Genomic DNA, 15446 nt, shown 5'->3' on the forward strand with positions numbered 1-15446 from the left:
ATGAGGGAATGGCAGTGAAACATGCATGCCTCTCATGAAACAAAATGTTCAGCAGCCATATTAATAATCAATTAGATGGCATAGCACCTGATGCTGCACATTTGGCATAGCCTCCAGCTGCCAGCAGCTTTTTGCCCTGGCAGTATTAGCTTTAAAAAAAAAAATCTGTTCCCTGTTTATCAATACTAAACTCAGCAAAATAAGCTATTCTTTTGCACTTCGACCCATATTTTCCCACTTGCTAATTAGAGATGCAAATGTTGATAAATAAGAGGACGGCTTCTAAGCACAACTGGGTCAATAAGTTGAACATTGCGCCCTGTGCCTCCAATTAAACTCCTATGAGAAATGGCTCAATTATAATTAGAGAAGCAATTATCCCCTTGTTAAAGGTGATACAAATCACAGGTTTTAGTGAAAAATTCAGTTTTGCTCCTTCTGCCATGCCAGCAAATCTTGTATGCATTGATGTTTTGATCCCAGTACTCTCCAAAAGAGATAATCTGATAAAATAAAGTATCTCTGAGTATATTTCTGGCTCACCATGTGACACAACATTTTTTAGGCATAAACTAAGATGAGAAAGAGGGATTCACTTTACAGAGTGCTGCTATGATACACTGGGACACCCAGCACCCATTCATCAGTGTATTAATTTTCTGGCTTGTTTAGGGAAATGGGGAGGCTTGTCTATTGAAAGGGAGGCAAAATACCTTCCCAGAAATGTAACAAAAACATTGTACTTTTGGTGTGGTCCTGGCACGGACCACTAAAATACCATGGGCAATACCATTTTAGAGTGTTTCTGGTGGTTGTTTTCCTTTCTCCCATGTGGTCTACTCTTAATTTTAATATGATTATTATTAACCTGCCCTATACTCCTTGAACTAAAGTAGCTTCCAATTGCCCCCCCTTTTTGTCCTTCTGGTCCTAGTGGGTTGGAACTTCACTCTCAGGCTTCAGACTAATGAAACCCCTCACCCCACACTGAGTTCTCTCAATAGGGTTGCAACTTCAGGGGTGACAAACGTCCTTTTTGTGGAAAGTTCCATCTCCGTTTCCTGAAATGTAGCCATATCCAACAGGGACTCTTTCCTTCATTTAATGAAATATAGTTAGAGAATCTACTAAATAGGTTCAGTCTGTGGGTATTAGAGATAAAACATGAGCAAAACCTGTTTGCTCCTTATTTCTTCACAGTTTAGTCAGGCAGGCAGAGGAGTAAACAGATACATTTCAATGCAAGTAGTAGTTGGAGCTATAAAACATCATTGTATATAGGAGCCAATCACATTGGTTCATCCATACCAGGTGTTATGGTATGGCTGAAACAACTCTGTACGTGCTGCTAAAGAACTGAGCGCTCCCCTTCTCCTTCCCAGCACTGGATGGCTCCCTGGACCACCCTATGATTCAAGAGCTGAAGGGTTTACGCCTGATACAGCACAAGGCCTTCAGACTCTGCCTCAGGGCTAAGGAAGTCATACAGTTGTTAAATATCTTAAATAAAATAGATATAAAGAAAGGATGTGGCAAGGAGACCAGAGGAGGGAGAGCCAAGGTTAGAGCTCTGGAACCCATATGCTTTATCCTGGGGTGCCCACAACATAATTTTTCTTACCCAAAGCGTCACCATTTGGAGAGATGTGGTATAAGAAATCTCAATTGGCCTCTTCCTCCTCTGAAACTTTGTCACCCTCCTTCCTTTATCCCTGAAAAGGAGAACTACCAAAAGTAGCCTCAGCCCAAATGTCTTCTTTGAAATAAAATATGCAGGCTGATCCAATGTCTTGGGATCATGAGGGCCAAATGGACACCAGTACCTTCAAAAATTAGAGCAAGGACAGCAGCCATGTCATGACTTGCTGTAGGTATTTACATTAACATGTCATTTGTGAAGCAGATATTTACAATAAATAAGGGCTTTTCCTTGTTTGAAGCTTATAATGTGATCTTCATTTGTAGTATTTATGGACTCTAACCAAAGCCCTGGCTGGAGAACACAAGAGGGCATATTGGTGATTTTTCACAGGACAGAAGCTTCACAGCCCCACAGCACTCAGCATAGGTACAATGTGCTTAGTGGCTATTCTGAATTCCAGAGCTTGAATTTTGTCTTCTGTAAATCAGTAAGTGATCATATAATAATAATACTAAAAATGGCTGATGTTTCTTGAGCTTTCTACATGGTCCAAGTGATTTACGTGTATCATCTCATCTGAACTCCAAAACTATCTTCTGGATAGATACTATTATTGTTATCTCCATTTTATAATTCAGAAAACATATATACAGAGAATTGAAACACCTTGCCCAAAGTCAAAAAGTTAAAAATGGTTTACACCGAGAGTTCTATGAGGAAATTAGTTTAACATTCTATAATAGAGACCAGAGCCAAAATAGGGGATGATATTAAATGTTATTTATGACCTCAGAAATGCCTATGTTATCTGCATCAAAAGTGATACCACTGTAATTTAAGATTGGTAGAGTTCTCAGGGTGCCTGGGTGGCTCAGTCAGTTAAGCGTCCAACTTCGGCTCAGGTCATGATCTCAGGTTCGTGGGTTTGAACCCTGCGTCGGGCTCTGTGCTGAGAGCTCAGAGCCTGGAGCCTGCTTTGGATTCTGTCTCCGTCTCTCTCTCTCTGCCCCCTCCCCTGCTCATGCTCTGTCTCTGTCTCTCAAATATAAATAAAAACATTAAATTTTTTTTTAACTGGTAGAGTTCTTTAGAAATTTATTGACTTGTATGGGAAGGAAGAAAGTTGTTTCCTCATATTCTACAAAGAATGTACCTGACTACTTGCTCATTGGAGCTAGACACATATAAAACAAACATCAACTGAATTGATCAAACCATGTATCCATTGAGCATTTACCATCTGAGTTTTTCAGAATCACTTGCCTTGGACACAAAAGCAGCACAAATCCTTGCCAGTATACCTTCATGATTGATTTTACTTATGGTAAAATGCAAGAGTTTGATCTTTAAGATCAGCATTTCACTCTAAGCTATATTTATGCTTTTAGATTCTTCAAAAAAATTTAAATATTAAATAATGAATGCATTTATGATACAACCAAAATAATTTAATAACACTTTAATTCACCAGGTTACATTTCATTCCTTTCTTTTTTTCATTTATCTACTCCTCTTAAGCAAATGACTATTGTAATGTGTCCCATTAGGGTATTTATTAGCTTTCTGATCTTGGTGATCCTAAGGGTGTTGGAAAGTATCTACCTAGGAGTTTATTAGCCTGCTCTTGAGCAAGACTGTTTGATGTCTCTTCTGACTTCAGAAAAAAAAAAAAAAAGGAAAAAATGCATTAAATATAGTTCTTTGAATGTCAAATGGGTATATGATTTTTGAGCTTGCCAAGTGTTAATTGGTCTCTTCCCCACTGATGATACAAATAAAATTCACAGCCAATTAGTTTTCAGTCATGAATCTTTACTCCTTGACAAAGTGAACCACTTTGTTGGCGAGACTAAAAAAAATGAAAAAATTACTAGGATCTCCTCACTGAAAGTCTTTGCAGGGATCAGCAATCTGTAGGAAATGCTGGGTAAAAATGAGGCTGTGGACACGCATGTTACTCAGGACATGTTTTGGTCTTTAAGGTAGTTTGGTGGAGGCCTACATTTAGAATTTTAAAAATACAATTAAGGAGACAGATGAACGATTGTAATAAGTGAAATAAAATACGGAATAGAGAAGAGTTGCCTCCTTTCATCACACTAAATCATATTATATATCAGTGTTGGAAGATAAGGTTTTGATGAGCTCAGATAAAACAGATATAATCATGTAAAGTCTCTGACGCAGTGTTAGAAAGTACCACGGAATGCCAGTAACAGGGCAAAAAATAGTTCCCTTCTTGCAAAATAAAACAAAAAGTTTCCTTAAGAACACTACTTTGAGTCTTTGCATTGACACATGGAGAGATATAAATGGCTGTGAGAGAAAAAATGGAGCTGTTTTCTAAGAGCTTTGCCTAAATTTCTTAATTTACTACTTATAATAATTTGCAAAGAGCAATCAGATGTTTAATCTTGTGGTGGTGAGATCAGCTGAGCCAGCTCCCACCTTTGCTTCAACCTTCACAAGACTGAAAAACTAAGAGAAAGCTAATAGTAAGTACACTATTAACTATGAAACATTTTTTGAACTATATTGTGTCAATATATTATTTTGCAATTTCATACATAAAGGAGAATTCAAGACTTATTTTTACAAAAAAAACTAAAAACAAAAAACAAATCAGCTGGCTCATATTCAGGCCCCAATTGCAACAACTAAAAAATGCCTCTTTCCACACATGCAATAAAAGAGTGAGAATTCCAAAGGACTCAAGGTAGTTTAGAGGTTAACAAGGACCAACAGGTTAGCACCTATGTATGTCACCTGTCAAACTGAATGTGTTTCTGGGCCCACAGAATACCCAATTAGCTAGGGTAATAGTGTTTGATGCCCATTAGGATGTCTCCTAATAATCATAAAAGGTAACATTTTCGAGAGCTTAGAGTTATTCGTTAACAAATGAAAATACAGTATTAGACAATTTTCCTCAACAAGTATACTCTATGATGGTGAGTGTCTCAAGGAGGGCATGGCACTCCTTTGGGGCCATGTAGGCCTATCCCCCATAGACAGGCATTTTCAAAGGACACCATATGATTTGGTGCTAATGAAAAACATGGTATATATCTGATTTGTAATACTTTATTAATAGTCAATAGGCTTTGTTTTAGCCAAAAAAAAAAAAAAAAAAAGAAGAGCTTGATGGAAGAAAGCTCATGGTGGGAAACTAATTGACACTTGTTATTTCTCAGACATGTTTTTATTCATGGTACGTAGATATGGCCTTTGGATTACATCACAGAACAGGAAATATATATGTGGGGTGCACAGGCTCACAGACACACACACACTCTTCTTACACTTTTTGCATATTTTCAAGAACAATAATAAAACCGATGGTACTTTATTAAGTCTTATCACCTCTCCATATGATAAGTGCCAGATAAAATAAAGCAATGTTTCTGGTTTCTTGAAAGAGAATGACAAAATTAAACCGAACTGCCTGTGGCTTTGTCTAGTGGGGCATTCTAATTGACTCCCGAGTCATTAATCAGTTCCCAATCAATCTATTTTGCCAGCAGCAGGCAGTTAGGACTCCATTACCAGACATTCATCATGCCATACCCTAATTCACTGCACCATTAGCCATGGATTAGGCCTCTGTTAGAATAACTAAATGCCACTTGCTAAATGCAAAGAATTTTTGTTACTCACCTCAGCCACTGGGATCCCTTCAGGTGGTCGACACTGGAGCAAGACTTCCTGTTCCAGGGATACCTCCTTTCCCAGGGGTTCCTGCTCAAATGTCTTCCGTAGATCTGGAAAGCACAGGTAGTAAAATACATGACAAAACTAATAATAATTAACATTTATCCATTTATGGAAAATGCTATAAAAATGTTCCAGTTTAGCATTTTATGTGTCTTTGTATTTTTTTAACCACACCACATGTTGTTAGTACTATACCATAGTTGGGGTTATTATATTCTGTGTGGTGGAAAACATGAAATTCAGAGGCTATTAACTGCTTCTACTTTAATCTTTAATGGAATGCTTTGGAGAACCTAATTTTCAAAATAAGTGAAACTGATTAATTGCATTTCCCTAGTATTGCTTGGTAACCAAATATGGTGATCACATTTTTTATCAAAAGAATCCCATTGTCATGATTCTCACACACACGCAGTCTGTTATGTACATACATATTTTTCTCTTCATAATAGATACTATTAAAGTTGTAATAACTCAGATCTTTTCATCAATAACTCAAAAGGAAGTTTTTTGTTTCAGAGGGGAAAACAGAATGCTGGAATCCTGAAAGAATGAACATAGCTTCTTGACATGTCTCAAACACAAGGCAAAGAAAAGAGTAACTATGGGGATGAGTCTAGAATATGTAATTATGTAGCCATATGTAATTGTACATATGTAATATGTAATTATGTAGCCATCCTTCAATTAGAAGATTAAATAGTCATTTCTCCCCAAATATACCAACTGTCTAATTACACATTTATATAGTTATAGTTGCTAAAATATGCATTAGGCTTTTAAAAATTGTTATAGGTGGAATAAACAAGTTAGAAATCAGTTTATCATTTTAGAGCGCCTGGGTACCTCAGTCGGTTAAACATCTGACTCTGGATTTTGGCTTAGGTCATGATCTCACAGTTTGTGAGATCACTGAGCCCCACATCGGGCTCTGTGCTGACAGCGTGGGGCCCACTTGGGATTCTCCCTCACCCTCTCTCTCTCTCTCTCTCTCTCTCTCTCTCTGCCCCTCCCCCAGATGCACATATGTGCATGCTCTCTCAAAATAAATAAACATTAAAAAAAAACAAACTATTGATTAAAAAAATCAGTTTATTATTTTAAATGCCAAAGTTAAAAAATAAATGATTCCGCCACAGAGCTTTGAAGCAACATTTATATAAACAAAAAAATATATTAAACATTTTATTTCATACACATACAGTTTCATCTCCTTCCAATGAAAAGTTATTGGAATTTTGTCCAGTTGATTTTGATTATAAATTAATGCTTCTATCCTTCCATGTCACATCTTTGATAAAGACTTAAGAATCTAAAAGTACCATTTAAGCCTATTGAACTGTGGTTTGTGAAAACCCAAAGACTCTGGAGGTATATTCCTAATGTCTTTCAAGGAGCTATCAGAAAGCACGATCTGGAAGGAAGCATGGACAGAAAAAAAAATCCATTGTTACAAACTTGCCATTTGTTGAATTTCTCGGCATAAGAAAACCTTCAAAAGCTTAGGGGTTGTGAGAAAATTATGGATATATGTGATCTGAGGTAAGACAAGAGACTTGCCAAACGGTGACAAAATTTCTGTCAGAAGGCCACTTCTGATTTGATTATCAAGAAATTGAGTATATTGCAAAAATAAACACTTAAAATCCACAGTTATTAGAACTTATAAGTTATCGAAATCATGTCTTTATTTTACATGTAAGAAACATATCTATCAAATTACCGAAAGCCTTACAGCAAAATAACCAATGCTACATTAGAAACTTCTGAGACTTGATTTGTACATATTTTGCTATTACAGACATCCCTTTCATCAGACATCTTTTGGTTAATCTGTGTCCTTCCAACACAAACATTAAAAACTTGTTACTCTCTTCTTCTTTTATTCTCTTTTTTAACTCTTTCTTTTCTTACGTAGTTTCTCTTTGTTTTGGATCTGCATCAAGATAAAAATTTTGGCAAAATGCCAAGTACTAATAAGAATAATAGCAGCGGTGGACAATTTTTATGGGACAAAATGTTCTTGACCAGATATATCTTGTTTATAAAAAAAATCATTCTGAAAAACTTCCATCTGATGTGGGGTAGGGTGAAAAAATAATGACTGGAATTAGTTCTCAAATTTAAGAACCTATCGACTCTCTTGGTTAAATTAATAAGCATATCACAAAATGAGGGCTTAGAATAAGAATGAGGTACATATGCATCCAAATAGCTAAAACAAATTATTTTAATATTTAGTATTATATTCTTTGGTACACACTTGCTTAAGTGCTTAAGATGATGATGTGTAAGATAAAAAGACTCAAGACTAAAAAGGTAAGCTGACATCTACTTGTGAGAGCCTTTCTGCCATGCTAAGCAATGGCAAGCCCTCAAAAGCTTTTAAGCAAAGGAAGGGGATCAGATATCATACTCCCCTCATTGTGACAGACGTGACAGAGGTGGTGGTAAAGAGACAGAAGGTAGTTAGGAACCCATCTGAGTAGAGTAGGAGGAATGACGGGGTCTTGAACTCGGCTAGTGATAGTGCGGAGGAGGAAGCAGGAGGAGGAAGAGGAGAAGGAAGAAGCAGATTCTGGAAATAAAAAGATCATACATTTCAGAAGACCCAAGTATTTGGAGAGTGCCAGGAGGCAAGAATAATAGTATATTCTTAGCTCTTGCAATTGTTAAGATGGTACCATCACTAGATGATATAGTACAGAATTAGAAAGGAAAGTGAAGAGAAAGATAGCGATGTACTTGGTACAGGTTCAGTTTGGTGTGTACAGGATATTCAAATGGAAAGTGCAATAAATCCAGATCATGTGTTCTCAGGCTCAGTACTACTGACATTTGGGACTGGATAATTCTCTGTTGTCAGGTTGTCCTGTGCATAGCAAGATACTTAGCAGCATCCTTGGACGTCACCTACTAAAAGCAAGGAGCACCTCTTCCAGCTGTGGTAAAATAAATGCCCACAGACAGATGCCTAATGTCCCCAGTAGGCAAAATCCATCCCAAGTTGAGAAACACTAGAACTTATAAAAAACCTCCTTGTAAGCGATTTGTGCTTTGTTGTCTAGGAGACGACCGAAGCATGGGAAACAGATTACATCACCAGGAGAAAGACTGAGTGCTCAACATACAGGACACCAACATTCAAAAGAAAAGGCTGCCAGCAAAATGACATGGCATGAACAAAGAAGCAAGAGAGAAACCAAACAGACATATGTCAGAGGAGCCAAGAGGAGAATAATGTTTTAACAAGATGAGAGGCCAACAGGACAAATGCAGGGAAGGATTCAGAAGGGTGAAGAAGCCACTGGTTTGGGACATTTAGGTGTGAATGGCAAGTGAAAGCCAAGCTGGGTTGAGGGGTGCACGGGAACTGGCAATATGACCATCATGAGAACCTACTGCTCTTTTGCAAAAATTTTATGATGACAGAAGTCAGCAGCAGTAAGAGGCAATGGGTTTGAATGCAGCATGCTGTAATTCTTAGGATATGGTGTAGTTTTTGGCATGGTTTTCAAATTCCTGCCATATGAAGGCACTTCTTAGGAGGATCCCTGTTTCCTAACTGAGAATGGTGACCACACATCAGAGGCACATCCTTCGAGAGACAGGTTTAACTGAGCCATCGTTGAATACCTTGTAATTATTTCATTTTAATGGTTTGGCTTTAAACTCCATATAAATTTTATGTAATTTCTAAAATGATCTCGCATTTAACCCCCCACGAGGCAATACTTCTTCCTGCAAAATCCTTTTAATTTCTGCCATAAACCCTCTTTTCTAGCTCTCAGGTTGTGTAATGAGCATAGAATATATTGTGGTTGTCCAGGAATGCAGCTGCTCACTTCTGGATGCCTCTGCAAGGGGAGGGTGGGTAACGTTTTAAGCATATCCTTTATCATTTGCAAAGATGTGATAGAAGGCAGGCTGGATGCCTTGCAGGCAGAGAGAACACAAGGGTGACGAATGAATAAGCATGAAAAACGGACATTTGTCAGCCAGGAATTAGATGTAAAACAGAACGGTTCAGAATAATGTGGGTATTCCTGTCAGGAAAAGAGATGAATTTCTGCCCTTGGAAGACCTTTAGGATTCTACATTTCTGTTTTCTTTCCATTAGTTCTGCTGATAGTAAAATAAGTATAAAGTCCTTTCATTATAACCTAGATTACTTTTGCAAAGTCAACTTGGCCTACCTCCGATTTAGTCGTTGATTCCAGCGATTAAAAGAAAAACCAGCTTTGTCATATGCATGCATTCTGAGAGATGTTTACTTAAGAGCATGAATATTGGCTTACTAAATCCATACAGCAAAATCCAATTAGCAGATGTAGAATCAGACTTGAAACTATATGGATTTCTATTTACCATTTACATAGTAATCAAAGAAAGCCTTTCAGAACCCCTACATGCATGGGCACATACGACGTCTCATTTTCTATTGTAGAATCTTGACGCTTTCAATGATTTTTTTTTCTTTTGCAAAATAATATTACTGTGGTTACGAATTATTTATGAAGTGGAATACACTAATTAATGGCATTCTACAAACATGAACTCTGCTTTTTGGCAATGTGGTGAACAGAAATGAAGACTAACTGGGAGTTCGAAGACTGGGCCTTTCCCTTTCCTAATTTCTAAAATAAAAATAAATGTCTGGATGCTTCTGAAGGTCTCTTTTGCTATATAAAAGGGCCAATGACTGACTAGATTAACATTTTAAATATGTGTTTGAGGGGAAAAAGGTTTTCCTGTGTTGAATAAAATACTTCTTGGTTGTGATGGATCTTTAAGGAGCTATACCAATGACTAGTATCTAAAAGAAACAATAGGAGAAATCATTTTTAAATAATAAAGGAGTTGGCGAATCTTTGAAGACAACAGCTTATAATTTTCCCCCAGAACAATTTTCATGGAATTTTTGGATACTTGGATCTATAGGTATAGCTAAGAGAAAACAGGGAAAATGATAGGTTCCAGATGATTCAGTATTAAAAATACCAGAAAGTTCTTTATACAAATCCAAGGAAGCAATCATAAAAGCCAACTAAAATTAAAACTTGGATGATTGTAAATGCATTGAGAATAACTTTGACAAAAGTAATTTTCTGTCTCCATGGAGAGATAGGGAGGGGAACGCCTACCCAAAATAGCATGTAAGAAAGCCCCATCATGTCAATGTGCATATTTATGGAAGGGGCAGAAAATCACATCTCCATCCCTTGAGCATCTCTGCCTGACACTCCAAAAAGGGTGAGTAACGCCTACGACTGAAAAGTCAAGGCTGCACAGGCCATTTTTGAGTATAATGCATCACACTACCATCTAAACACCTGTGAGCCCCACTGATTTTGAAAGGAAACCTAAAGAAAATATCAGCAAGAGATGTCCCTATAGTGTCTGAGTAGGCAGGTTGCTGATACTGTTTTTTTTTTTTTTTTAAAGATAATGACTATGTCCTTACTCTAAGTTTTTTTTAATTGTTTATATTTATTAAAAAATATTTATTTCCTCAGCAATATTACTTTGTTGTACAGAAAGATTCATTACAATAAAATATTTTTTATTTATTTATTTATTTATTTTTGAATAAAATATTTTTTAAAAGGCAAATCTTGGCAATGTGGTAGACTGACACTATGAAGTCAAGAGTTCTCCATAATTTGGCTATTGTGGATAGCACAGGGTACATGTGCCCCTATGAATCAGCACTCCTGTATCCTTTGGATAAATTTTTAGTACTACTAAGTCGTAGGGTAATTCTATTTTTAATTTTTTGAGGAACCTCCATACTGTTTTCCAGAGTGGCTGCACCAATTTGCATTCCCACCAACAGTGCAAGAGGGTTGTCCTTTCTCTACATCCTCGCCAACACCTGTTGCTTCCTGAATTGTTAATTTTAGTCACTCTGACTGGTGTAAGGTGGTATCTCAATGTGGTTTTGATTTGTATTTCCCTGATGATGAGTGATGTTGAGTATCTTTTCATGTGTCTCTTAGCCATCTGGATGTCTTCTTTGGAAAAGTGTCTATTCGTATTTTCTTCCCGTATCTTCACTGGACTATTTGTTTTTCGGGTGTTGAGTTAGGTAAGTTCTTTATAGATTTTTGATACTAACCCTTTATCTGATATGTCATTTGCAAATATCTTCTTCCATTCCATTGGTTGCCTTTTAGTTTTGTTGATTGTTTCCTTTGCTGTGCAGAAGCTTTTTATATTGATGAGGTCCCAATAGTTCATTTTTGCTTTTATTTTCCTTGCCTTCAGAGACATGTCAAGTAAGAAGTTGCTGCGGCTGAGGTCAAAGAGGTTGTTGCCTGTCTTCTCCTGTAGGATTTTGATGATTTCCTGTCTCACATTTAGCTCTTTCATTCATTTTGAATTTATTTTTGTATAAGGTGTGGTGTAAGAAAGTGGTCCAGGTTCATTCTTCTGTATGTTGCTGTCCAGTTCTCTCAACACCATTTGATAAAAAGACTGTCTTTTTTCCATTGGATATTCTTTCCTGCTTTGTCAAAGATTAGTTGGCCATACATTTGAGGGTCCATTTCTGGGCTCTCCATTCTATTCCATTGGTCTACGTGTCTGTTTTTGTGCCAATATCATACTGTGTTGATGATTACAACTTTATAGTACAAGCTTTGTAGTCTGGCATTGTGATGCCTCCAGCTTTGGCTTTCGTTTTCAATATTACTTTGGCTATTGGGGGTCTTTTGTGGTTCCATGAAAATTTTAGGGTTGTTTGTTCTATCTCTGTGAAAAATGCTGGTGCTATTTTTATTGGGATAGCATTGAATGTATAGATTGCTCTGGGCGGCACTGACATTTCAACAATATTTGTTCTTTCAATCCATGAGCATGGAATGACTTTCCATTTCTTTGTGTCTTCAATTTCTTTCATAAGCTTTCTACAGTTTTCAGCATACAGATCTTTTCCCTCTTTGGTTAGATTTATTCCTAGGTATTTTATGGTTCTTGGTGCAACTGTAAATGGGATTGATTCCTTGATATTTCTTTCCGTTGCTTCATTATTGGTGTATAAAATGCAACTGATTGCTGTACATTGATTTTACATCCTGTGACTTGGCTGACTTCACGCATCAAGTTCTAGTGGTTTTTTGGTGGAGTCTTTCAGATTTTCCATGTAGAGTATCATGTCATCTGCAAAAAGTGCAAGTTTGACTTCTTTACCAATTTGGATACATTTTATTTCACTTTGTTTTCTGATTGCTGAGGCTAGGACTTCAAACACTATGTTAAACTATATTGGTGAGGGTGGACATCCCTGTCATATTCCTAATCTCAGGGAGAAAGTTCTCAGTTTTTCCCCATTGAGGATGATATTAGCTGTGGACCTTCCATATATGGCTTTATGATGTTAAGGTATGTTCCTTCTATCCCGACTTTCTTGAGGATTTTTATTAAGAAAGGATGCTATATTTTGTCAAGTTCTTTTTCTGTATCTATTTACAGGATCATCTGGTTCTTACCCTTTCTTCCATTAATGTGATGAAACGTCCATCAACTGATGGATGGATAAAGAAGATGTGGAAGATACATATCTACATCTATATCTGTATCTATAGCTATATCTTTCTATCCATATACATACAATAGAATACTACTTGGCAATGAAAAAGAATGAAATCTTGCCATTTTCAACAATGTGGATGAAACTGGAGGGTATTATGCTAAATGAAATAAGTCAGTCAGAAAAAGACAGATATCATATGTTTTCACTCACATGTGGAATTTGAGAAACTTAACAGAAGACCATAGGGGAAAGTAAGGAAAAATAAGTTACAAACAAAGGAGGCAAAACATAAGAGACTCTTAAATATAGAGAACTAAGGGTTGATGGAGGTGGGGGTTAGGGGAGGTGGGGAAAATGGGAGATGGGCATTGAGGAGGACACTTGTTGGGATGAGCACTGGGTGTTGTGTTTAAATGATGAATTACGGAATCTACTCCCGAAGCCAAGACTACACTGTATACACTCTATGTTAGCTAACTTGACAATAAGTTGTTTAAAAAAGAAATATATATCTCCTGCTTTTTTAAAACACCAGGAATTCCTAATTTATATTAGGAAAACTAATGACTGATTTTCCAATAACAAAGCATCCATTACCTAAAAAAAAAAAAAAAAAAAAAAAAGAATTCTCCAATGGGTAAACTTCAATAGACTATTCTTAAATTCCACAGAATAATAATAAGATAAATGAAATATTGCATTATTACTGTTGGTTGTTTCATTTCTTTTATACCTCATAGAGTTTTATACGTCATAGAGTTTTGTGAATATTAAAAGACATATTGAATGTGAGAAGTTTTCTAAGGATTATAAAGCACAGAACATGTAATAAATGATAACAATTTCTATTATTAATACTCAGGTCTGGAATGAAAGATTATTACTCATATGAGTAAATTTTCAGCATGTCGTTTTCTTGCATACTTTAGCCATATTGTCTATAAACTATAGTATCTAATATTCCTTATTGTCTTTTGGAATTTAAGGTTTATTGCTATGTTTTTCAAACTTATGTGTCATGTCCCCTTAAAGAGTTATGAAATCAATTTAGGGGATTGAAAAACAACATTAAAGATATGAAACCGAATGAACAGAAAATGCCAAGATGTATCATACATAGCATTGTGTGTGTATATATGTATATACATATACATATAACCACACACAAACACACATATATATCTGTGTGTATTTCTATGTGTAAGAAGACCATGATATAAATATATTTTTTTATTGTAGGTCACTGTGAAAATCTGAAAGTTCTGGGAGGCAAGATAACATTGTAGCTAAGAGCAGAGTCTTTGCATAGAGAAAACTGGGTTCAGAGCCAGCTGTGTGACCTTGAGCACACTGTTTAACCTTTCCTTGCCTTAGTTTCTTTAGCTGAAAAATGGGCATAATAATTACTATATTATAGGTTATATAGGAAGACCTATAAAATCTTAACATTGTGTGTGCCTGGGATATATGTGCCCAAAAGATAATATTCCCCCACCCCACCTTTCCCCACTGTATTAGCAAATTTATTACACTACACAGGTATTAGGTATTATCATTACTAGTCAAAATAAATATAATCAAGTGAGACAAAAAAATTATGAGTGTGACGGACTAATTATTGAAGATGATATTTCACAAAGAGAAATCCAAGGACTGCCATTCTGTGCTTGATAACAATGCAGATTTCATCTCAGGTTGGGCCTTGGAAATCTACACTTTTAAATGGTCCCACAGGTGTGTTTTATACGCAGCACTTAAATATGTGAACCACTTAAATATGTGAACCACTTAATGACTGACTGTTGATTATTTATGGAACACCCATGATACATATGGTGCTGGGATAGATCTTGTAGGCAGCAGGAGGGAGGCTTTGGGAGGTTGTGGAAACCAAGCAAACTTGCTTCTGCAGTGTGGTTCTTACCACCTGGTTCTTAATGGTCCCTCTACTGGTATTTCCAGAGTGTCAGCAGCAGAAAGCTTTTGTATAGGCTGACGGCTGACAGCGTCTAGCACAGCTTTTGAAATTTCACATGTATCTAGGGACCATGCAGGTGACAATAAATGATAGAAAGTTAGGCACAGAATTTTTTTTTTTTCTTGAAACATGATGCCTACCCGGGCTATCTTTCATTTCTAAATTTTAATAGTGACAAGAATACAAAACCAATCCACTTTACTTTTTGCTCTTGTTACTCAAGCAGTAAGTTGCATGTTGCCAATAAGGAATGCAGACTCGGGCCCACAGGCTCCATATTTCATTGGTAACAGAAGCTGGTAATGCCAGTCATTATGTGAGCTTTTTTTCTAATCCTATAGGTTGTTAACTACTTAAAATTTATCAAGAATTCTTTCGTGGGCCAATATTTTGAGGGCCGAACCGAGAAGTTGGTAAGCTATATTGGGCCTATGAACTGCCACTTTGAGACGTTGGTCTAGCAAATTCAGTGGTGAGTGTGTCAAAGTTAACTTAATGTTTCTTGCGGCTTCTTTCTTACCTCAGAGACAATCCTCTGGATTTCTCCCCATAGCTCTTCTTCCTTCTGACTCTCAGAC

At 36.7% G+C, this 15446-nt stretch overlaps 1 protein-coding gene across 1 annotated transcript in view; it reads right to left on the reverse strand.

Annotated features, from left to right (window-relative positions):
* UNC5C (unc-5 netrin receptor C) overlaps window positions 1–15446 on the reverse strand; it is a 357621-nt gene that overhangs the window by 97606 nt on the left and 244569 nt on the right. Inside the window, exon 4 of the mRNA XM_049630896.1 lies at window positions 5300–5403. Coding sequence (XP_049486853.1) covers window positions 5300–5403 — 104 coding nt within the window. The remainder of the gene's footprint in view (window positions 1–5299; window positions 5404–15446) is intronic.

This window comes from Panthera uncia, chromosome B1 (assembly GCF_023721935.1).
Source record: "Panthera uncia isolate 11264 chromosome B1, Puncia_PCG_1.0, whole genome shotgun sequence".
NCBI lineage: Eukaryota > Metazoa > Chordata > Mammalia > Carnivora > Felidae > Panthera > Panthera uncia.